Genomic DNA, 25,266 nt, shown 5'->3' with positions numbered 1-25,266 from the left:
CTGCAGTCTACAGCAAGACATCCATTTTTCCCAAGCATTTTTTCCAAACTCAAAAAAAAAAAAAAAAAGAGGAGGGGGGAACTAAAATATTAAGAACAGAAAGCAAATGTTAGGTTTAAAAAGAAAGGAAGTATGGAATATGGAAGCATGGACAAGGAGATGTCGGAGGAATTGTTCTATGCTCCTGTTAAGAAACAAGGTGGTTCCTTTGCCTCACACAATCATTTTGGTCCCCTCTACAACTGTTTCTCTGTATGATGATCCCTGGGACAGGGGCCAAGCTGGTTTTGCTGAATGCTAGGATTCCTGAAAGCTCTTTGGCATGAGGAAAGACCAATTTTAAAAACCCTGGATGGGGACAGAGTTCATACCTGGAATTTTAGCTGCTTTAAGAGACAATGAAGATTTAGATGCAGAATTACGTTGCAGAGATGCTCATGAGGCGCCAACTTTCTTATACCCAAGGGAGGAGAAGGCTAATGAAGATGCCTTGCATTGCCCAATGAGTAATTGCTTCAAGGAAGTCTGGAGAACAATGGTGAAGTCCAAGGAAACCCCCCCCCCAGAACGATGCAGGTTGCTTGTGCACAAGTCTATTCTGTACCAAATTCACTGGCTCCAACTATAATTTCTAGCACATTTATTTTTGCCCAATTATATATGAAAGCTACAGTATCTTCCCAAGCAGCTCTAACTGCCCATCAGTCAACATTCCACCCCAGAAGCCAACATCCCTGAGAACGGCCTTCCCTAATCTAGTACCGTCCAAATCCTTTTGAGTTGAGTCCCCCCAGAATCCTCAGCCGTTGTCCGTGTTGCCTGGACAAACTGACCAACAGTGGAAAGGCCACCTGCTTCTTCCAGAATGGGAATCCAGAATCTTCCTGCCAAGGTGTTTCCAACTGCTGAGCATGTGACCCTGTGCTTCTCTAGCACGTGGTGGGCACGCTGCCCACCCAGCACCTCCAAATGCTACCTCTTTGATTTCCTTGATTTGCAGAAGTGGTATTTGGGGAACCCAAAAGCTACATTAGTTCATCTAAAACCTGATCTTCACACTTCCTATGAGGCATGGACTCATCAATGCAGAGACGGTCATCAGACTCCCTCTTGTTTTATGGCCAGGCAGAACAAGCAATAGGACAAAGCCTACTGTGATGGGCCTCAGTACAGAGGCAATTCTTAGGACAAGGCAAATAAAAGCAGTAATCATTCAGAATGGCAATGGGAAATTGGCATCAGGACAGTCAGCTAGGAACTAATGAAATATAAAGCCTCAGGTCCAACAAGCTAACTTTTCCTCAAACTAACCATGAGGATTAAAAGCTCTTTATTCTAATAGGTGACCCCCCTGGGGGAATTTTTTGGGAGCAGTTCAAACGCAGTGCTATTTGGGATGAAGGCTGCTCTGTGGTGGGATCACGCCAGCACTCAAGCTAAACTGCGCTAGCTTGGGGATCTCCCAGCTAGCTCAGCAGGGCAAGAGCGTTAACCGGGGATCACGTTCATGAGACCCTCAGTGGCTGCAGCTTTGGCAGGGGGACACCAACTTCAAGGTGCTTCTGAGAGCAGCTGAAAGGAAGGGGTGGTCTCTCCTAGGTCTACATCCATATAAACCTACCCACCACACGAAAGAGGACGAGACCATAACGATCCTTCAAATCAGGACAATCAAGAAGTGGGGCACTGAATCCCGCTGCCTTACAAAGGGGAGCTGTGCAATTAAAGAGGAGGCAGCAGGGAGACCACCTCTTCGGGTGGCCTGGCTTTCCCCAGATATTCTACCTCAAAAGCTGCTGGGCCACCAGTGTTGGAGAAGCACGGGGAGCCTTCTCAGACCTATCAGTGTCAAGGACAATTCCAGCAGCTCAATCAAGTGAAAAGTCTCCCTGGTGACTAGATTTTGGTCTAAATTTAAATTGCACTTTGCCCAGAACTGAGGCCTCAGGCAAAGCCACTCTCTGTTTTATTTCAGCACTGACAAACATCTTCTGTCTGGAGGAATTAGGAGGCTTAATGGGAAGAATTGAAATCTGCCACGATTTTAGAGATGCATCTTGCAGAAACGTTGGGCCTTCCCTACATAATTAATCCTAATGTGGGTGTGGAAGGCTACATGTGCAAGAACGACTGACCTGAGAACAATCTTCAGTTATGCTGACACATTCTCCATCCTGCTAGCGGGACAGAGCTGTCTGGGGCCTGGGTTAGCTACAGCCAGCCTACGCCGGCTGACTCAACTGCATGCAGGGGAATTTATAAATCCCTTTTAGGTAGCAGATAAAGCAGCAAGAATGACTTGGCTATATTTTTTAAAAGAATGCTTTGCTTGATAGCCTCGGAGAGGAAAAGAAATCCAAATTTAGGTTGGGAACAAATTTCTTTACAGCTATTTCTGTGCATGGGGCCCCGTTTCCCTCTGAGAAGGGACAGCAACTGAAATTGCAAACGACAAGTTAAACCCAGAGGTGGAGATGGGGATCAAAGAGACGCTGCTACTTCCAGGAGGGAATGCCTCTTATGTCAGATCATTATTTCATTTCTGACTCTGACACGTCTAATGTCTGGCTCCATGCTTGCTCCAGCCTTTCCTCCCCTCCGATCTGTCTCGTCCTACTTGATTTGTTTTGACAACCAGCGAAGAAGAATTTGCAAATGGCGCACCATTATCACAAAGACGGGCTTCAACTCGCATTAAAATTTCATGAAGGCAGAGTCTGCTTGCCGGCTCTTCGGCTTTGAGGGAAAGAGGGCAACTTGATCAAGGTGACCAGCCTTGGCTAAGAACAGAAGAACGAATGGGGGAATAATGCTTTGGACGGCCTACTTCTCCAAACTGTGGTAAATCTGGGGGCTCTTGCTTCATGGTCCTTTCACCAGGAAGAAGCTCCTGAACTCATTCAAAGGGGGCCATAAAATCAATCTCCTTAATGTGGGAAGGCTGTGGAGCAAATGAGCTTGAGCAAGTCAAGGGCACTCTAGTCGAAAACCGAGCCCCGATGAGTTTGGGGGTCGGACGGAAAAGACCATGGAAAAAAGGAAACTGAAATATGGATGAAGGTCTCATCTTTGAATGGATAAAGCAAAAGGATGGTCAAGCAAATTAAAAGTGGGTCATAAAAGGGAGAAACTGAAGCCAAATGTACAGCTTGGACATCTGCCAGGCACCTCTGTTCTTACGTAAAAGAAAGTTTCAACGGGCACGGCAGAGCAGAGAGAGGGAGGAGGAGGAGGAGGAGCTGGCGGCCCACTGCGGATCTACCCCGTTGCTTCTTCAGCCCCAAAACCTCCAGGTGGGTAAAGGAAGAGCTCTTTAAAATGCAGAGGATATGCGGTTTTGTTTTTTAAGTGCAATGACGGGAAGGGAAGCGCACTGGTCTCCTGTCGATAGCAGCCCCGGGGCCTAGGCTTCTAGGAAGGAAACGAGAGAGAGAAGAGGCGGGGGAAGGCAGCAGAAGACAGGGGAAGGGCATAAAAAGCATTAAGTCATTAGCAGACACAAACACGGAGGCCACGGCGGCCGACCAGGCAAGCTCCCTCTGGGGTCGGCCAGCCGAGTGGAGGGAAGGGAGACTCGCTCTCCTAAGACAGCCGCTGCGGTTGTCCGAAAGGGGAGCGGCCGCGAGTCGGTCGCAGGAAACGTGCAGAACTTGGCCATGGGTCTGGCCAAGTTCAGTGTGCTGCCCCGATCCCTGGCGACGGCTGAGACGTTCAGATCTGAGCCACCTTCCCCAACCTAGGAGCTTTCAGAAGTTGGCGGGGGGGGGGGTCTTTTAGTTTGTCAGGCTGGATTACAGGTAGTCCTCCACTTACAACCACCACTGGGACCAGAACTACTGTCGCACAGCGAGGTGGTCATTGAGTGAGTCACGCCTAATTTTACACCCTTTTGCCATGGTTGTTAAGCGAGTCATAGTCATTAAGCGAATCCAGCTTCTCCCATTGACTTTGCTTGCTGGAAGCCCCCTGGGAAGGTCTCAAATTCTGATCACATGACCCCAGGACACTGCAACCATTGTAAATACATACTGGTTGCCAAGCACCTGAATTTTGATCATGTGACCACGGGGACACAGCGACAGTCGTAAGTGTGAGGACCAGTCCTAAGTCATTTTTTTCAGCACCATCGTAACTTCGAACAATCGTTAAACAAATGGTCATAAGTCGAGGACTGCCTGTAATCAACTCCCAACATACTTGAAGACTGGTTGGGAGAGGAAGGAGTACATATTGCTGGCTGTGGAAACTGAGTAAGCAAAGCTCTGAACATCTGTTTGAAAGGGATCATAGTTACTGAATTATTGCAGACATTGAAGGAGGAGAGATGAGTTAGTCTAAGGTAGCAAAAGAAATCTGAAGTCCAGGAACATATTTTCCAACTCACAAATTTTGTTAAAAGGCGTAAGCTTTCGGGAGCTAAATTTTGTGAGTTGGAAAATATGCTCCGGACTCCTGAGTTGCTGTCGGAATTTCCAACTTCCAAGACTTGACTACGGTATATTTCCCTTTACTTCAAGCTGGAAATACAAAGGGATGCCTGACTTAGCAGGAAGCTCTTTTGGAGCAAGCAGGATGGAAGACGAACATTCGCTCCCTTCCCTCGGCTTCAACGCTCATTCTGAGAAGGCCCCTGGTGGATTGTCGCCCAGCTATGTTACCCTCGTCCCCCCAAATGCAAATATAATGGAGGCAACTTGTGAGTTTCACAGCAGCACTTTGAAAAGCTCGGCTCTGATGCCGGGTCAAACTCCGGCACCGTTCCAGGGCCTTTGGGTCCCCGGCAAGCAGATGTCGCCCTCCTCTCCACCCGCTCTTCACAGCCCAGAAGAGTTTCCTGAGTGTCACGCCAGACAACCAAAAAGCCCAGGCCAACATCACAGCGCCACACACAAAGACACACACAACGCACACTTCACAACTCCAGGAACCAGAAGGCAATGAGAAGGTACATGTCTTTCCTCAGCTGTCAATGCTCTGGAATGTCCTGAAGAGTTGCAAGGGGTCAGATGGGAAGACCGGCCAAGATGTCTTCAACCCCCCCCATTCTGTACCATCCGAAGAAGAACTGACCTGGGCATTTTTTTACACCTCAGACACAGGCTTCACCACTGAGGAGGAGCAACCAGCCACAAAGGAAGTGGGGACACCCCTGCACGTTTTCAGAATCGGCTCCCTGCTTTGTGGCACAATACGGGCACTGGAAGGACAGAACTGGACTTTGCTAAAGCCTTCCCTCCCCCATTTGGGGGGAATAAGAATTTTTGCTAACCGCCCAGAGTCCCCGCTTTTCAGGGGGAGATGGGCGGCGATAGAAATTTGAATAATGAATAAAAATAAAGTAAATAAAATATATACAACTCGGGGGCATCATTTTGCTAAGATCAGACACAACCCCCCTCTCCATTCTCTAAGAAAATACAACCACAGGCCGTTGCTCTGCTCTGACCCAGTTTAGTTCAGTCCGGGGAGATCAACCAACTGGGCGATGACCCAAGGGTAGCCAGGCGTCCCTTTTCACTGCTGCCCTGCTTCCTATCCTGCCGGTCCTTCTGTGCACAGGTGATGGAAAGGATCCAGAGAACAGTGCCAGGGGACTGGGAGTCTGCGAAAGATACAAGGAAGCCCACCCCAGCTTCCTTAAGTCAGTTGAAGCAAGTGAGGATAATCCATTTCTCAAATAAGCCGTGCCAGATGTTCTTCTGGAGCTGGCCCATTTCTCCTCCCAACAAACACCTCCCCTACGAGTCTCATCCTTTACCTCTCCACCATTCTTGGGACCTCTGCAACGGCCTCTCCCACTTTGGCCAAACGCATCTCTCCTCTCATGCCACGCAAGGCAAGAAAACCCCCCAGGCTTAGCCAGGTGCCTCCACCCTCCAACTATAACTCACAAAACAGCTCCTCGTCAAGATGCCCCAGATCTTTCGCTGACATATAAGCTCAAGACCGGTATAAACTCATTCAGGCCTTTCAGGAGCCAAAGGCAAGCAGTTTAGGGAACCAAGGACGTTTCCTACTTAAAACAGGACCTGGTATCAACCGCTTCAGAGCCGTACCCGAAAGATGAAGCAACGGGGAGGCTCAGCTCCAAATCCTAAGCAGTTCAGCACAGGCCAGACCTCACAATGCTGGCTAGAAGCACTACCGTCTGCTGTTGTGCAATTGTTAAGGCTTGAAGTCCAGAGCATTTGGTGAGCACCAGCTTCAAGAAGGCCGGTGTATGAAAATACATCTATGCACACGTTATTAGATTACAGAAGACTCCATAACACCTCCATTTTCGCCAGCTCTTAGCTTGGCCCTTTAGGAAGATGGCTTGCAAAGAGCCCCGATCTGACAGAAGGCACAGAGCTACGTTTCTCAAGCAGTCCATCCACGTTGATAAAGAGGAGGTAAGGCTGACAATTCAGGATGTGGTGGTGTCAAGCGGCGCTGAGTGAACCGAACCGGACTGTGGCCGATTGAGAAGGGAGGCCTCCTATCTTACGCAGTCTACTTCTTCCCCAGACAGAATTTCAGCCTTGCCTTGAATCAGTTGCGGACATGGACTTCTGCTCATCGCTGAGACCCTTTTCACTATTGGGGTGGGGGGGCAACCTCCACTGAAAAGATTGACCATATGGAAACTTGGGAAATTAGAAAATATATTCAGAATGGCTGGAAAGAGCAAGGACCAAGAGAGGGGCAATGTAACCTCAAGGCTAAGAGTTGTGGTCCAACCTCTCTAGAAGATGCCAGGTTGGGCTAAAGGGTTTGGGCAACGTTGCAAAAATACTGCAGAAGACAAGCCATGGTCTATACCAGCTAGGGATGAACTTTTCATGGGGATGGGCATCGTATTAAGGACAGCAGCTGTGTTTAGCATTTTACTTGGATTACGAGTGTACATGAATGCATCCCATATGTACACACATCTACACAGCAAACAAGCACTTAAAATACTCTATACCCAAAATACACGTATAAAACAATTTTTCGGTTGGCATCTCTTTGGGAAGGCTTTGTCCCGAAAGGTGGTCTATAAATATTCCAAGGTATTATCTGCCAGCTGGTCTATCAAAACATCTGTCCTCACATTCCAGACGACCAGGAGAAGAAGGGCTACTTTACGAGCTCTCACCTTCCCAGAGAGAGCAGCACTGGCTGATTCTGGGAAGGCTTTTTTGTACAGAAAGCTGGACTCCCGCACTCTGCGTAAGAACAGAATCCTCTCCTAAATGCTAGGAGGGAAGGGAACAGGACTCAGCATAAGCCTTTGCTATTTTTAAATAATCCTTCCAAATGGGTCAGCTAGAAAATGGCTTTAACCTGGTATGACGGAAGAGTCACGGCCTTGGAGAGATCACAGGCAGCCTCCTGCAAACGTTTATAATAAATGTTCAGGGTCAGAAGAATCTTCCGGCTTGAGGGGGAAGCCAGGAGGGCAAGGCTCCTAGACTACGGAGGCCGTAAACATCAGAAAAGTCTTTTCACAGGATGCCAGGAATGGGCCAAGCTCGCCCCTGTAGAATAGGACCACCAATCTGCAAGGAATTAAGTATGTGCTCCACCCAAGTCTGGTGCATTAAAATTCTTATTCTCAGGCCACTAGGCAAGGAATAAGGGGAATAGTAACCTTCATGCTTCCAGGATTTTCCTTCACACGCACACAGATATGTCACACACTCAGCAGCGACATGGAAATGAGGAAGCAGCTTTTGGGCACGTGAAGAAGGTCAACGAAATGCTTACCCTTCCTAATGCCTTCTAGTCCGTGATCACCATTCTCAACCACAGCTGCCGGCCCAGTTGCTGGGGGACCTGGAAGAGAGACACCCACATCAGTTGGGGGGCACTTATGGCCCAAGGGACACTGTTTCCACCCCCCCAAAGACTCCATTTGACCAGCTGTCCACACATCTTCGACTTGCCAAGGTTGAGAAACACTGCATTAGGCTAAAAAATTGTGTGTCGTGTGAACACAGCGGGAGGAACATCTTTTCAGGGCTGTCCTTACTCAGCCGGTTGTCTAGATGAGCCCACAAAGGGGCTCGTTTGCAGGAAAGCAGGAGGCTCCTTCGGCTGTTCTTATGGCCGGCAGTGAATTTTGCATCGTTGGTCCACCGGGTGCTTGAAGCCCCCTGGTCCCTCAAACCCGGCTTAGTATGCCCCTGTAGCTCTGAGATGCCCAGCTAGGTGGCAGCATCTGCCTGGCCAATTTCAGCAAGCAAAGAAGATTGGATGGGAGACCACCAGGAAGCCCCAGGAAGGGAGGCGATGCCGAAAAGCACGCCCGGTCAAGAAAACAACACGGCTGTGTCATGAGGAGTCAGGTTCAACTCAGGGAGGTTTTTCTTTTACCAAACCCAGTCAGCTCATCACTGGCCTTCTGAAATGCATTTTCACCCTTGCAAAGCAGCCAGATGCAGAGATGAGGCTGCCCCGGCTACCGAGAGGCCCTCGGAAAGCTTCTTCACCCAGGCGTGGAAACGGTTCTCCTCTGCGCCTCGGCCTCTGGAACAGGGAGGCACAAATCTGCCGGCAGACCTGCCAGGCAAGCTGAGGAGGGTTCACCTGGTGATGTATGCATCCGTGTTCTTCAAAAGGCAGCAGCACCGTTGGCTGCCTGGGCCAGAGCTAAATAAAATGCAGACCCAAGAACGCCTCTCAGGCCCATCTGCCCAGCAGACAAAGGCCTGCCTTCCTTCTCTCCCCGTAAAGCTAGGAAGGGACAGCCCGGAATAATTGAATTTTCAGAGCAGATGCTTTGAGTAAGTGGAAACATGGAAGGATGCTGGCACGGTCTGTGCCAGGTACGCCCTCCCAACCCTTCCTGCCCACCGTTCTCCCACCTTGGCACAGTTTTAAGGTCCAGGTCTGAATCTGGAACGCTGACCAACATATTCCCTATCCATTCCTCGTTTTCCAACCTTTAAGCTGCCCTTCTTCCACCCCGCCACACTCCCTTCCCGTCTGTTCAAATAACCCCTTTAAAAATGTATTGAAGACCGTAAAACAAACCAAGTTGCCGCAAACCTGTCCGGAACAATTAGAGGCTGCTTCCAGACTAAAGGAGAAACGGAGGATTTTTATATCATTGCAGCAGGAAAGAGAGGCTCCCCAGCCAGCAGAACAGGGCCAAAATAAGCCTCACCGCCCTCCCCAGTGGCACATTTTCTGGTAGATGCAGACGCATAGCTGCTTATGAAAAAAGGGGATAATATGGGTGCCAGACAGATTACTTACTGGGTGCATTGCTACTGATGCTCCGTATTGCATCCTTGTCTGTCAACTTTGTCAGGTGTTTTCGAGTTCACAAACAGGGGCGCAATACAGAATGCTGTGTATTCTTCCTTTACAGAAGTAATGTTTCTGCTCTTGAAAATGAGGCCGTATTTCTCGGTTCCCTCTACCCAAGAACAGCGGTCCAGCTTCAGCCACCCCCAACCCCTGGAAAAAATAATGCTGCAATTCCCACTTCCTGGAAACTGAATGCAAGATTTGCTACCGCCAAGGAACTGCCGTGAATTCTGACCACTTTCTTTTTAAAGCATTCATGCCAAGAGACCTGTAGTGAGGACAAACCTAAGCAAGGCTTTTAATATTTAAAACTATTCAAAAGGGCACAATCTGGTACAGAACATGTGTCCCATGATGCTCACCGTTCACTTGACATAGCTTTTGTCATGTTCATATAGCAGCCTCTTGTGAGTCTGAGTATTTGGGCTAGGGCAATCATTACAGCTTTCCTCGCTTTCACCAAAGCAGAGGAAAAAGCAAAATAAATTATTCGGAAGCTAAGAAATTGCAGGAAAAAGTTTTCTGCAACTTCCAGAGTTTGCAGACATGGCTGCGTGTCTCCCTGGTTAAACTACTGGCCACCCTCCCAATCGAAGCTCTGCCAAATTTAAATTCAGAGGCCTCTAAAAGTCAACTGCTCCTCCTCACCCCCTGAAAACAAAACAGCCCCAAATCACTGATTTTCAGACTAAAAAATAGAGGGGGAAAATAGAACAGCAAGAATTACAGCTAGTCCTCACTTAGCAACCATTTGTTTAGTGAAGGTTCAAACTTACGACGGTCCTAAAACTGACTTGTGACTGGTCCTCACACTTACGACCATCGCAGCATTCCCCACAGTCACATGATCATGATTTGGGCGCTTGGCAACTGGTTCGCATTTATGACCATCGCAGTGTCCTGTGGTCATGTGATTGCCATTTTCGACCTTCCTGGCCAGCTTCTGGTAAGCAAAATCAACGGGGAACCGCGTGATATCCTTAACAACCACGTGGTTCGCTTAACACGTGCGGTGATTCGCTTGATGACTGCTGTGAAAAAGGTCATAAAATCAGGTTGGATTTGCTTAGCAACCAAAATCCAGGGCCCAATTGTGGTCATTAAGCGAGGACTACCTGTACTAGTAAATAAATACCAGTGTGGGATGGGGGAGACAAGGTGGGGCATTTAGGGCTGGTTTACCGGCTCTGGGCAGAAACCGGGTTTGTTTTACGCTCTGAAATCGTACCCATCTGGGAGTCTCCAGATCTGCTTCCTCCTCCTCCCAAGAATATGAGGAAGGTCCCGTCTGCGTCCAGCTGTTCATCCCCCGGCATTCAGACCACAGGTGCTCCAGACTGTTTTTTAAAGCCCCTTTTCCCCCAAAGAATGACGACGGGGAAACGCAGGCTTTGGAGAAGCTGCCTCGACTCTCTTATCCTCTACGAAGGATCTCTTCTTTCTCCAACACTCCAGCAGCCAGAAAAGCAAAGCATTTGCAGAAAAAACTGTGTTCTTGCATGGGGGGGATGCAGGGGGAGGAGGAGGAGGAACCGACAGACACGGGGGTGGGTCTTTCAGCTGTCAGCACTGCCTTCCATTCTGCTGCGAGAACGCAGACCTGTGAGAGAGTGTCCCCAGCCCCCTCTGGTGGTGGGCGCGCGAGACGTTTCATTATCCTAAGGTTTGGTAGCAAAATACGGGGAAGGGGGGGTTGGAAGACTTTACAGGCAGTCCTCACTTAATGACCATTCATTTAGTGATATTTCAGACTTATAACAGTGCTAAAAAACCCAACTTACAACCGGTCCTCACACTTACAACTGTCACAGTGTCCCTGCAATCACATGATCAACGATTTGGGCATTTGGCGCCGGTTCACATTTATGACCATCGCAGTGTCCCATGGTCACGTGATCGCCATTTTCGACCTTCCTGGCTGGCTTCTGGCAAGCAAAATCAATGGAGAACTGCGTGATTTGCTTAACGACCACGTGGTTCACTTAATAACTGCTGTTATTCACTTAACGGCCGCCACAAAAAAGGTTCTAAAATTGGTCAGATGCGCTCAATGACTGCTTTGCTTCACAACCGAAATGACAGTTTCAACTGTGGTCATTAAGTGAGGACTACCTGTATTGCAAAAGAGACTCTAGGAAAGGGAGGTGCGAGAATGGCTCAATGCCCTATTTGCAATACGGAAACCTGCAAAACCTCCACGGAGCAGAGATGGACGTGCGGAGCTGGCACCCAGGATCAAGCCCACCCTTAGCCACAGAAGCGTCCTGAGCAGCCTTGGGCCAGTTGCGCTCTCTCAGCCCAGCCTACCAAGCAGGGTTGTTGTTGAGGAGGGAAGTACCCCGCCTTGAGCTCCAGAAGGAAGGGGGGGATATTAAAACATGAAGGCTTGAAATGTCTTCTTAGCGGAACCCCATTCCCTTCACCTGCATGTCCCCGTTTGATGGAACGAGGGGGGAATGACCGCCTGGGTCTTCCGCCTTCCTCCATGGCTCTCCTCGAAGTCTGAGCCCTCCACAGCACCAGGAGGGCAAGTGAACGTGATGTCACATGCGAACGCCATGATTAAGTCACCCACGTCACTTGCAGGCTGACGTTCTTCTACCGGATCCTGGGGTCTGAGCTCAGACGTCCCCCCGGGGCGAGCAGAAGGAAGGACGGAGTTTTGCGCGCTCTCCGAACAAATCCTGCAGCATTAGGTAACGGGTGGACTAAGAGGATTAGCCCAAACCTGCCAACTGCGACGCGACTGGCCGCTCTGTAAAAGCAGCTGGCCGGCCCTGGATCAGCCACTTGGGGGAGAAACGAATTCCAAGTGGAATACCCAGAGAATGTCCGGGGGCGGGGGGAGAATAACGTCCGTCCGTTCAGCCCGCTTCGATCAAACCCAAAGGCCTTTTCAGCAGCAACAGGCCATCTGCCCAAGGAGACCGGCCCTCAATTGGAAGGCAAGAGCGAAAAGCAGGAGCCCTGGGGAAGTCTTCTGTCAGCTGGCATCTTGTAGAGATGTTTATTTATTTACTTACAGGTAGTCCTCGCTGAACAGCTACAATTGGGATCAGAATTTTGGTTGCTAAGCAAAGTGGTCATTAAGTGAATCTGACCCAATTTTACGACCTTTTTGTGGCAGTTGTTAAGTGAATCACTGCAATCATTAAGTGAACCATGCGGTCATTAAGTAAATCATGCAGTTCTCCATTGATTTTGCTTGCCAGAAGCTGGCCAGGAAGGACTAAAATGATGATCACGTGACCATGTGATGCTGCGACAGTCATAAATGCGAACCGGCTGCCAAGTGCCCAAATTGTGATCACATGACCATAGGGGATACTGCAACAGTCGTTAAGTGTGAGGATAGGTCGCAAGTCAGGCTTTTCAGCACCGTCATAAGTCTGAACCATCACTAAACGAATGGTTGTTAAGCGAGGACTACCTGTATTTATTTAAAAGAGTTACATGGCCACTCATTTTAAGAGAGATAACTCTGGGCAGCTCACAGCAGTGGTACAAAACCAAAACACCATCAAAAAGCGAAAACCTGGTGCCACAACCGTTCTCCTCCGATGCAGCCACCACCACCGTTTTGGGGCTCTAAACTCACCCCATCTCAACAGCTCCTTCCGGCCTTCTGGAAGGGTGAGACAGCAGTTCACCTGGGCAGGCAGAAGATGATGGGGGCTGCGGTCTTGCTCCCTAGAACGCACCTGACCGGAGAAGGGTAGTGCATGGCTGGCTGTTTTGGGGTCAGTCTAGCGGATCTTTGGGTGCAGCCCCTCAATCGCCACTCAAATACCCTTCCCTGGAAGTGCCCGGGAGGACAATGGGACATCCGCCTGCCGCCTTCTTCTGTCCTGCTTTGCTTCAGCCTCCCGAAGGATGGCGCTGGCTGTTTTCCAGGCAACAGGAACGCAGGCAGGACTTTGAGGGTGCCAAAAGCTCACACCACCCGGTGAACATGCTGCCGGGGCTTTGACAGCAGATTTCCAGAGTCAGATGCACCTTCTTCTTCAATGCGACACACATCCATGGGGAAGAGTGTCCAAAAGGTCAAGATGGCGGTGACGGCCGTGCAATGAAGCCTCACAGGTAAAAAAGAGGGGGGGGGCAAGGCTTCATTGCACAGTCACAACCGCCAGCTTGACTGTGGCCAATCCCGCTCTTCCCACAAGCATCATGCCCCGCCTTAGATCTTCTCCAGAAGCACAGAAGGACCGCCGCTTTAAATGGAGTCTGGAACTCTGTGCTATCGCTGGAGAAATGGGAACAAGAGTTATCTCCCCTGGAAATAAAGTTCTTGGGATAAAGAATCTCACTTTGCTAAGAAAAAATGTAACAGCCATATTCCCTGGGAAAGGCGACAGAGCGGTAGAAAAAATGCTGAAACGACCGGCCCTTAGACTCCTAGTTCCAAATAGCCTCAGTTCACAGAGCAGAACTAAATATATCCCATATATCCACTCAACAGTTTCCTTTGCTAAATTACAGCGCTATTACATCCTATTAAAAGACAGGGCCTGGAGGAAACAGAGCGAGCCAGATAATTACACCCATGGAAACATCATTCTCTCCCCAGAAGTTGATTTTAGATTGCCTCAAGGAGGGGAAGAGAAACATGAAGACTATTCCTAAAATTCTGGAGACCAGGAGGGTAAAAGGCACGAGATCACCAGCCCGAGCCAGCCCTTTGCCCGGGCCGGCGTTCCCCCTCGCTCCACGCCGGAAGTCTTTGCAGCCCTCTTGACGTCCAAGCAAAACGGATAAATTGCGACGGCCAGCAGGAGGATAATTCAGAGAATCCCGGAAATCTTCCGAAAAAAATCTTCACGGTGGCTTTTCCACCAATCCAGCTCCATGGCGCCAGCTGATTCTCTCCCTGCTCAAAACTCAAAGCTCATCCCCCGGTCAGTGCAGGATCTACTGGAGCATCTCTGCCAGATGACCACGCAGCCCCGAAGGCCTCCGGTGAAGGGTGACTCACTCCTTCGTGTGGCAGCCCGTTCCTCCGGCTGGCAGTCTGTACAGCCAGGGGGTTCCTCCTGCCGTCTAACCTGAACCCCCCTCCTTGTAGCTTGAGCCCCTTGGTCTGGGGCAGCAGAAAATAAGCCCACTTTTTCTTCTCTGGGACAACCCTTCAGATTTTGGAGGACTGCTACCGGATGCAGTTAACAGCTCGAACTGCGACCTTCCCATATAACGGATTCTAATGCTGGTCCCTATGAGTCCCGTTCCTAGGAACTCCTGTCTCCCTTACACCTGAATTACCAGCAAAACGGATTTTAATCCTTGTGGCACCCCCCAAAAAACACTCATCGGGATGACTTCTCCTCTCTCCTCCCACCACCCAGGAAGAAGCAGAACCACTGTAAAACTGCCCTTGACGCCCACCTCCTCCAGACAGTCTAGATCAGTGTCGCTCACCCTTTGGCAGCTTGAAGATGTGTGGACTCCAACTCCCAGAATTCTGGACGTTGAAGTCCACCTGCCTTAAAGTGGCCCAGGTTGAGAAACCCTGGTCCAGAAGGTTACCACGGTTGCTCCCAGCTCCAAGAACTTTGACAGGGACCCTGCGGGACTTTGCATCCTTCCCCGTTCCTTCTCCGAGGGCTCCATCTTGGTTTTGCTATCATAAGCTAACTTTAGACTTCCACATTTGGGCACTTTAAGATAGTTTGAAGTTGGGCTTCCATAAGGGACAGGTTATCCCTAAGCAGGCTGAGCCCAAGGTAACAAAATCTACTGCTATCACAACACACGCTCCGTCCTTCCATACTTGCATCGTGGTGCAAGTACGAAAGGGTGAAGTCTGTGTTGCAAACATCACAACACACCTTTCACCCTCCCCACTCCCAGATGCTGGTTATACATCCTGACCCACAATGTCAGTTTACCTTTAAAGGGAGACTCTGCAAATAACACTTCCTCGGACCTTCAAGCTTTATTGCCTAACAGAAGAAATTCTAGGCGCAGGAAATGGAAGTGGCATCTAGGTATTTTTACTCACCCCGGAAAAAGGAACCCATTTTCTGGGTTCAGCTGATACACCAAATTAGAAACCAAATGAACAGACTGGGTTCAAGAAACACAACAAGCCACCCCCCCCCGCCACGGCGCTAAAACTAAGCAAGCCTCGCACATGGTGTAAAGAGAGCGGTGAGCCCAGAGGGGCTTAGTTAGGAACAGGAAAAGGAATTGAGTTGTTTTGTTTTTAGGTCAACACATAATTCTGCAGGGAGTGGGAGGTGGTGGTTTAGGAGGAACGGTGATGTGCAGGTGGGCTCAGCCGTGGCCGTTAGTCCGGTTTCTTGCAATCCTGCCCCCCCCCAATGATGGGCGATGCGGGGCACCACGCGGTCTACCGGGATGCATAAACCCAACCCTGATGCCCCGGTCTGCTGAGCGGCCCAGCCGGCCACGTGCAGTGCACCCGTGAGCCGCAATCAAGCAGGTGCCAAACAAGCCAGGCGTGCGGGCCCAGCCTGATACCAGACCGGCCTGCCTCTCTAGGGTGGCTTCCTTGCTCCTTCCAGAGCAGGAGAGCGGGAGAGAGGAAGACGACATGGAGCAGGGCAGTTCTGATCTGCTGCCAGCTCTGCCCATCCCTGTCTGGGACCCTGCGTCCTCAGTCACTTTCCTCAAAGGCACTGTGGGGGAAGAAAGACCAGGCGTGCCGAGGAGCTCCTTTCTCACGTATAAAAGACGTCCGTAGCCTGATGGGGGGCGTCGAGGGCACTCCATCTTTTGCACCCTTGTGCAGGTAGTCCTCGACTTAAGACCACAATTGGGAGCAGAATTTCCACTGTAAGTTGCTGAGGTCGTAAGTCGAGTCACCGCGTGACCGGGCCTGATTTTACGACCATTTTTAGGGTGGTCTTTAAGTGAATCCAGCTTCCCCGATGGGCGTTTTTTGCCAGAAAACAGCAAAAAATGTCGCAAAACAGAATCCCGTGAATGCGGGATGCTGCAACCGGTCATAAATGCAAGCCAGTTGCCAAGCGCCCAAAATGCAATCATGTGGCCGTGGCAGGGTACAATGTTTTGCGACGCTCAGAAGTGCTTTACAGGCCGTAAAGCACCCATTCCAAGGCCACCGTAACTTCAGACCGTCGCTAAACAAACGGTCATAAGTCGAGGACTACCTGTAAGGCGGGGCAGGTCGGTGTTGACCCAGTCAGCAAACCTGTCCTTTGCATCTCTCTGTGGGGCCACTCAAGTAACTCAGCCTTTCCAGCTGCATCATGGCGCGTGGTGCGCTCACATCATTATCAGCACGAGCTGGTTTCATAAAAGCATCGCTGTGGCCTTTTTCTTACGCCAATGGGATTATTTCTGCCTGAGGGGTAGCCCCGCTGGGCCATTCTGGAGACCTGTGGAACGAGCCCCAGACAGAACGAGGACCGGCTCTGAGACTCCGGGACGAGGGACCTCCCTCCCTGGTGCTCTTCCATTCCACAGCACTCCGCAACGCCAACCCCACCGTTTCTGAAGATCAATCGGAAATGTGTCGGCCATTTATCCCTATTTTGCTCCTGAGCTTCGACCACGTCCCACGTTTCTGCCCAGGAGAAGGCGCCAGCAGGAGAAAGGAAGTAAGGAAATTCCCGGGCGCCTGGCCAGTTTTTCCAGGTAGTACGACAGGACCACGAGGCTGACCCTGACCTCTCCTGCTCTTGGCCATGCCACCCTCGGCCTGCCCTTCGCCCGGCCCAACCCACAGCCCCGTTCAGACACTTACGCTCCCTGGGGACATCCTCGGCATGCGGTTTGGCTTTGGCCTCCTGGCTTCCGGCATTCGGGTCGTCGTCATCTAGGAGAGGGACGTAGTCTGTCTTGCCAACCTTTTCCCCGATCACATCATCAAACTTCTCTGCTTCCAGGCTGGCGATGAAATCCCGTTTCACCTCCTCCTCGATCTGCGGAGGTGGCTCAGTCAGGGCGTCTGCCAGGCTGAGATTGTGCTCCATGTCGGCCATGCTCCAACACCTTTCCCAACGAAGCACTGAGAAAGAAGAAGAGGAGGAGGAGAAGACGGATGGGAAGGGGAAGGGGAAAGAGAAGGCAGGCGAGGAGCAGGAGAAGGAGAAGGAAGAGAAGGAGAGGTCAGACCAACGAACTAGGACAGTCTGGGCACTCAGGGCCATTTGGGCATTCCCAACCAACTAAGAGGCACTCAGTTTGGGCTGGCCCAACCCTGCAGCCATCCTCCCATCCACTGCAAGCAACCCACAGGAGGTCCCATCTACCAGGGGTGGACTTAAGACCTCTGGTGATCTACAGGGCCCCTTAAACCTCTGCCATGAATGCTGGAAGCAGAGAGACGCCACAGCATTTCACTTTCGTTACTGCAACAGTTGATATTTTGCTTTCAGTCAAAGGATTTGCAAGACAGCTTGCAGTGCAAAAAGGAGAACCAGAGATGTGCCCTCCACGTCCAGGTGAGTATTTCTCATCAGCCATTCTGTGTGGCTGCAAGGCCAGGACGGCTTGGCCTCGCTTTGCATGTCTTGGAAAGCCATTCCGAACTGCAGGGTGGTGGGAGAAAATAAACATGCCCCACAAAAACATTCCAAGCGAGTGTCATTCATTCACTCGTTTTCAGCTGCAGAAATAACAGGGTGGGATGGGCAGGAAGCAGCATCCTTTCCCTGTCTGCCAAACCTGCCCTTGTGGAGAAGAAAGGTGAAGGCTCCCATAAGTCAAGCTAGACCACGGGGGACTCCACAGACAGCCCCCGATGTGGCTTCCTCGGCAGTGTAATCCAAGAGGTTAGCAACTGCCTTCTTTCTGGATGGGTCTTCAACTTCCCATCTAGTGTAATGGTATGTGGGAAAGACCTTGGGAGACAGGGGGGCGAAGAGACGCTGCCTAGGGAAGGGTCAGATAAGAGAGGGCAGAGCCCACGGATGCATAATGGATGGAGAAAGAGGCTCAGAAGGGACCCTCCCTAGTTTCTCGGGCTGTAAAGGGGATGGGGGGAGAATTGTCCTTTCAGACTTGCAAGATTCTGTCAATGTAGCCTTACAATAAAGTAGAATTAGCTCATCTGGTCGTGTTTCCTGCCTGGTCTACCTGGGAAGGCTGACACCTAGCCTATAACTGTGGGGTTTCCTGGCAGGGTCCCATCCACGTCTTAACCGAGTCCAATCCTACTTTTTATGAAATCAGCCAAGGAGACCTAGCTACTGGCACCTAGCTCAATTTGTAGAGACCTTTCCTGACAGGATGGGGAATAATAACTTTGCAGAAGGGACTAAGGCCCATTTATCCCTCTTGCAGGGGAGAGCCTGCAGCATCTTTCCAGCCATCTATTTTTTAAGCCAGTATTATTTACACAGAGAGAGCTGTCTCTCCCTCGCTACTCCAGGATCCCAACAGGTCACTCCGCAGCTTTTGCTCTGTACAACCTGGATGAAACCGACACCTCCACCACTTTGCCAATATAGTTTGTCGTTCCCTCCTCTTCCCATTAGATACTGTTTGGTCCACACTGTTTGTGCGTTTTCAAGAAACTTAAGGCTGGAGGGGTCAAATTTCAACCCCTGAACGACTGTCAAGAGAATCTGGTGTCACGCTGGTTCAAGAAAACCATCAACAGTCACCCGTGCAGAGCTAACTTGCCCAAATCAGGAAGGGTGGGTGGGAATCCAGAGGAAAGGCCTTCAGATGAACGTTCTTCCAGATGCACGCAGGAGAAGGTGCTGAAGAAAGCAGCGAAGGACACAGCGAGATAAACAACAAGTACGAAGGGCTAAGAACCAGGGAGACGCTCCCAAGGGCCTCTTAGACTCTCAACGCAAGAAGCCAGCACGCCAACACGGATTCAGGTTGGGAAAGCAACAGAACATCTAGTTCAGAGACTCTCGCTCCAGAGAGACCAAAGAACAGTTTGCATGAGCATCAAAGAAGGTTTGACAACAAAGCTATATCACCTCTCCTACCTGGAGTGTAGTTGTGCGCATCCTTTAAAAAGACCTGAACAGTTGCAGGGGGCTTTGCTCAGGCCATGTTCTTGAACGAAGGCCACAAATCTCTTCTCGGCTCCAAGGGAATGCCCGTCCACAATTTTACGGGCACTGCAGCAACCCGCTGGGAGCTTTCCTTGGTCGAGCCCAAAGGAAGGAAGGAAGAAAGGCCACCCTGGCTTGGCTAGAATGGGCAGAGGCCAGGCGGAACCTTCTTGCACAGGCATTTCCTTGACTGCTGAGAACCACCCAAATGTGCCTCCAGTGATGGGCATTAGCAGAGACAAGAGCACCACCTTGTGCTTGGGATAAACTGAAAATGGCCACATTCTGGGGCTGTGGAAGCAGGATTAGCGAAAATGCAACCGAAGATAGAAGGCGCCAGGTGAATTTACTACAGTTGCATAACTGGAAAGTTTATTCCAGAAAAGAAAAGTAAATAGTTTTAGTCAAGGACTCTGGAGCCAAACCAGCTGGAAGTGCATCTATCATTTCCAGAACCTAATTGCTTGATTCTCTGCAAAGCCCCACTAACAAGTGCGCAGCAACAGTTTAGCTGACTCAAAGAACGAAAAGATGGGCCTGTGCGCTTTCCATCAGGCTGTGCCTTTTACCGGAAGTCTTTGATGGCACAAGAAATCAGCAGCACAAAGAATGCTTTGGCAAAAGGCAAAACCTCAACGAGGTACGGATGACGAGTCTTGGGAACCTCCTGGGTGGCCCTGGAAAGAAAGATAGTGGGTGGGTTGTTCCTTTTCTCCTGGAGCTTGAATGGGTAAAAACAGGGAGTCTAAGAACTCTATCAGGCCAGCCAGAGGGAACGCAGTGATGCAGAGGATGGTTGTGCTTGTGGTAGTCCACATCATTGTTTTCCTCACAAATGAGGCCCAAAGGGCCTACATTCCATTGCCAGCATCAGCAAAGTGAGTGGCTTAAAAAGATTTGTATGGTGGCCCCAAACCGCATGAGTAAGCATACAGACTACAGGTAGTCCTCGACTTACGACCGTTCATTTAACGATAGTCCAAAGTTACAACAGTCTCGGAATGGATGCTTTACAGCCTGTAAAGCACTTCTGATCATTGCAAAACATCACACACACACAGCCGCAGTCGCATAATTGCATTTTGGGCGCTTGGCAATCGGCTCACATTAATGGCCAGCTGCAAAGTCCCACGGTCACATGAGGGCGTTTTGCAACTTTTTTGCCATTTTCTGGCACAAAACACCCATTGGGGAAGCTGGTTTTGTTTAACGACCATGGTGATTTGCTTAATGCCTGTGATTCACTTAACAACTGCAGTAAAAATGGTCATAAAATCAGGTCTGATCATGTGGTGACTCAACTTACAACCGCAATGACTTACGATGGAAATTCCAGTCCCAATTGTGGTCCTAAGTCAAGGACTACCTATAAGCTTCTTATTGTATTCAAATTCTACCCTATCCCAGAAAAGTCATAACAGAGAAACCAAAAATCAGTGCAATCCTTTAAGCTTGAATACTGAACTGCCCCTCCTCACTCCCCACCTGGTATATTTAAATTTAAACATGCTCAGGAACAAAGAACTGGTTCTATTTTTCTATGTTCACCTCATCCTAAAAGTTTAGCAGCCTTTCTCACAAATAAGTGAAATGGCATTGACGAAATGTCTCCATTTGTAGATCCTTGCTAAGAATATCGCTACTGCATTTGAACAGAATCTAAAATTATCAAACAGCAAGTCCACAAAACAGCTGGGCGACCTTGGGCCGGTCACTCTCTCAGCCCAACCCACCTTGCAGGGTTGTTGTTGTGGGGCAAATAGGAGGAGGAAGGAGTATTAGGCATGTTCACTGCCTTGAGTTATTTATAAAAAATAAAAGCGGGATAAAAATAAACAAATAAACAAACTAAAAGGGCCGTATCTGGCACAGCAGGACCAGCCTGTCAAGCAGGGATACCCACTTGACCAAATCTCAAATCCCAAGCTGAATCCGTAAAGCAAAGGCTCCTTTCAAACAACGCACCACAAAATCCGCCCCTCCCTAAAATATTGAGAATAATTTGGCATTTGGGAGGGCTGCAGAAAAACAGACGATGACCGCATTTGCACGCCATAATAAATCAGGTTTCTTTAACCATGGTTTAAAGATTACCTGAGCCTGGTTTGCACAAAGCCAATCCATAAGCCATGGCTTATCATTCGTGACGGCTGGGTTCGCACTCTGCACAAAGCTGGAGCGTTTGATTTGTTCTGAGCCATGCCTGAACCCATTCGGTCTGTCTGCGAAGAGCCTGGCTTTCACTTGTCCATATATGGAAAACCTGTGGGGGAACGACGGACGTGTGTTCCTTCTCGTCGCACACACACACAGGGAGCAAGTTTCCCCAGGCTCTGCCTCTCCAGGTGGAGAGGAAGAGGGGAGAGCTGGCCATCCAGCTGAGGGACCAGGCATTTGGAGGTCCACCTCTGTTGCAGCTGGGCAGCGTAACCCGACATTGTCTCGGGGCTACACCACAGCCTTTTCAAAACGGCATCCACGTGAAGCCAACTACGAACGGTCTATGCAACACCAAGGATTGCTAACTACGTGTATTCTTGGGATCTCCCCCGTCCATCTTTTTTGCATCTTCTTCTTCTTTTTAAATACTGTAAGCATGAGGTAAGGATTGCTCCTTTCAGTGTTTTGAAGCCACACAGAAGAAGGGGAAAGAAATGCTTTAAACAAATACAAACTCTTTCTCAAAGGTCTTCCAATCCATGTCATGGGGATATATAATTTTTTTATGGATCAGAATCATGCAAGCCACGATCTTCCCTGTGACGCTCTGTGGAAGCGAAAGTTGGACTTTGAAGAAGCAGGAGAGGAAGAATATTGGCACTTTTGGACTTTGGGGTTGGAGACGACTCCTGAGAAGACCACGGAGAGATAAGAAAACAAAGCAATGGGTCATCAAACAAGTCAACCCAGAGTTCTCACTCAAGGCACAAATGAGCAGGCTCAACTTATCCTACTTCAGACACACTACTTGGTATCATAAGCAAGGAAAGTTGTTGAAGCTCATGTATATTCCTAATTTCTTATCCTTCCAACCAATTCTCAGACTTACAATTTTTTCCCCTAATTATCTGAATCCATTCACTCATGCCCTGATCCTATTCCCCAAGTTCCAGATTTTTGCTCCTGTTTTTGCTATATTGTTAGTTGCACAGGCACATCATTTGTTGCACTTTGAATCAAGTTTGCTATTCATTGTCTAATTCTGCTATGCACACTTCGGACAAAAAAAACGTCCTGGATTTTGAAGGACCTCAACAATGACCTTTCATAGTTTCTGGCAAGTTGGCACCATATTGGGAAACCTGAATAAGATCCATCTTACACTTTTGTTTCTCAACAGAAATATATATATATATATATATATATATATATATATATATATATATATATATATATATATATAAAAAAAAAAATAAATTATACACACACACACACTGTATATATATTTATATTTTAAAAATCGCATATTGGATTATCCAGTTGCCTGAATAAGATCCATCTTACACTTTTGTTTCTCAACAGAAATATATATATATATATATAAAATAAATTATACACCCACACACACACTTTATATATATTTATATTTTAAAAATCGCATATTGGATTATCCAGTTGCCAGCTCCTGATAGTCCAAGTGTTGCTAAGAAGTTAGGTGCAACCACAAATAAATTTTACAGATGGTGACCAACACAGTTGAATGAGAAATAGAGAATACAACTTAACTCTCCCCAAACACTCATCTCTGCCAAGCCATGGCTGCTTTCACTTCCCTTGTGCATAAAAATGTAAGATTTTGTCATCAGCCTGAACCTTCCTAACCACATCTATGCAGGAGGGCAAGAGATTTTCTGTCTCACACCATCCTCTATGCAATTTACCTCTGCCTATCCTCTGAAACCCATGATTTTACCCAAGCAAGTAACCTGCAATTAATACCAATCAGATTTGTAATCCTGTGGAAGAGACTGTCGCCTTTCCTTGTTCTTCTACTATTATCTTTACTCCCACATGAAAACTCCTTTTTACAAAGTTCTGGTTAGAATTTCTGGCGGGGATTTCTTTAACTTCTCTGCTTCTGAACTTTACTTTCTCCAACTTAACTTGGATCCGAGCAGGGACAGAGATGTTCCCAGCAGCACCAACTGCAACTACTGTATTCAACAACTAACTACATCTTAACACTTACTTTGGTCTTGCCGGCCAATGGGATGGGCGGCATTGCTGTGATGTGGCTCAGAAGTACATGAGCATCCCTACATCTCAACTGACGACTGGCAGACAGATGAAAACATCTTAAAAACTGAGAGCATCAAAGCTCTATGCAGTTCACCGGTACCCGTCTTCCTGGCCCTCTCCCTGGTACAATGGAAGCCAACTGAAGTCTTCGTGCAGAGGGAGATCTGGCAGATCTGTGACAACTGCATTTAGGTGGCAGGGCCAACCGTGCCCAAAACCTCTCCTGCTAGAGGGCTTCTAAAAATTATAGTTCACCAACCTCTTGAGAGTTACAGGTGCCCAAGCCCACCTTTGCTTAGAGGAAAAAATTAGAGATCTGTCCTGGGATGGCACACCGTTACAATCACATCCCTTCCCTTCTTCTGCCTGTTTCATCAAACAGCCCTGCAGGGCAGGCTGGACTGAGAGAGGGCACGGATGGCTCAGCCACAAAGGAGCTTTCGCAGGTGAGGGGGGATCTGAATCCGGGCCTCTGGCTGGCATCTCCCATTTAACAATTAACCCTGCACTGTCTGAGACCCCGTCTTGACTCAGCCCTATTGAACAGGAAGGGATGATAAAACTGCCAAAGTTACTACAGGGGAAAAAGAATCTCTTTAAGCAAATAGTCATGGATTCGACTTATAACATTAGGCTTTACCTAATCTGTAGCTAAATTCAGACTTCACTTTCCATCAGATTAGCATTGAGAGAATAGCATTTACTAGATTGGAAATGTAAAACCAAAAAGCGCAAAGAAAAAAGAGCTCTGTCTACCCTCAAAGGGAACAGCAATATAGATGAAACTTCCTTAGCACCAGACTATCAAATATAATTCCCTCCCCCCCCCGCCAAAACCCTGTCCCAAATGAAGCAGGGTGCAATTTTGCAATGTTGTTGTGGTCATCACGCATATGCCAATTGGGACTGGAACTGCTGTGGCTAAGTGACGCGGTCATAAAGCATGATGTCTTTGCCTAGTGATGGCAATTCTGGCAGTCCTAGTTGCTGTTGTTAAGTGAGGACTGTGTGGGTCATTAAGCGAGGACCTCACGTGACCATGACTTCTTACTTCCTGTCAGCTTCTTCATTTGTTTTGCTTGTGGGAAGCCAGCAGAGAACGTCAGAAATCGCCACCATGTGACCGCAGCTCACTGCGACGTAATCACGGGCCAAGCGCCCGGATCGCGATCACGTGACCACAGGGACACAGTGACAGCTGGGACTTATAACTTTGGATGGTCGCTGAACAAATGGTCGCAACCTGAGGACTACCTGTATTCAGGTACGAAGCGTAAAACCACAGCCAACACCACGTATTTTTACCCACAGGAGCAGGAGGCAAGTGTCAGCCAGCCTGGGCTTGCCTTTTAAGCAGCCTGATTAACTATCTAGCAAGCTTCAAACTTTGGGTATGGACGGTGAAGGACCCAAGGGGAGCTCTACGATGCCATAGGCCGGCCAAGAGTAAATCAGGAGAGGGAAGCCAGGAAGACACGATGCCAGCTCTACTAAACATGGTGGTTCTTCCAAGCCTTGCTTGCTGACGGGACGGAAGATAAAGGCATTTAATGGACTCCGACTGACACGCAAGCTTTGTCGTTCTTTACCAGGAATACAGCAGGCATTCCAGGCCAAACACTTCCTTTTGTTTTGATTCAGATCTAGCGCTGAAGAATCCCAGGCGCCAATTAACTACACTTTATCGATTAATCCTTCATATCCAATATGCCAAAAAAGCAATCCCCAAAGGCATCTCCTTGTTTTT

The 25,266-nt window shown here is 49.0% G+C and overlaps 1 protein-coding gene across 2 annotated transcripts in view; it reads right to left on the bottom strand.

Moving 5' to 3' along the window:
* Positions 1 to 25,266, bottom strand: part of MAP4 (microtubule associated protein 4) — a 159,358-nt gene that overhangs the window by 96,648 nt on the left and 37,444 nt on the right. The window contains exons 1-3 of one of the 2 annotated variants that reach the window (XM_063303270.1): positions 21,375 to 21,395; positions 17,009 to 17,256; positions 7,732 to 7,800 (exon numbers count right to left, since the gene is read on the bottom strand). In XM_063303270.1, coding sequence (XP_063159340.1) covers positions 7,732 to 7,800; positions 17,009 to 17,246 — 307 coding nt within the window. In that variant the 5' untranslated portion in view covers positions 17,247 to 17,256; positions 21,375 to 21,395. Of the gene's footprint in view, positions 1 to 7,731; positions 7,801 to 17,008; positions 17,273 to 21,374; positions 21,396 to 25,266 lie in introns of those variants that run through there. The other variant, XM_063303269.1, reaches the window with a different exon arrangement.

Source organism: Candoia aspera, chromosome 4 (genome assembly GCF_035149785.1).
Source record: "Candoia aspera isolate rCanAsp1 chromosome 4, rCanAsp1.hap2, whole genome shotgun sequence".
Lineage (NCBI taxonomy): Eukaryota > Metazoa > Chordata > Lepidosauria > Squamata > Boidae > Candoia > Candoia aspera.
This window is presented reverse-complemented; position numbering and strand designations above follow the sequence as displayed.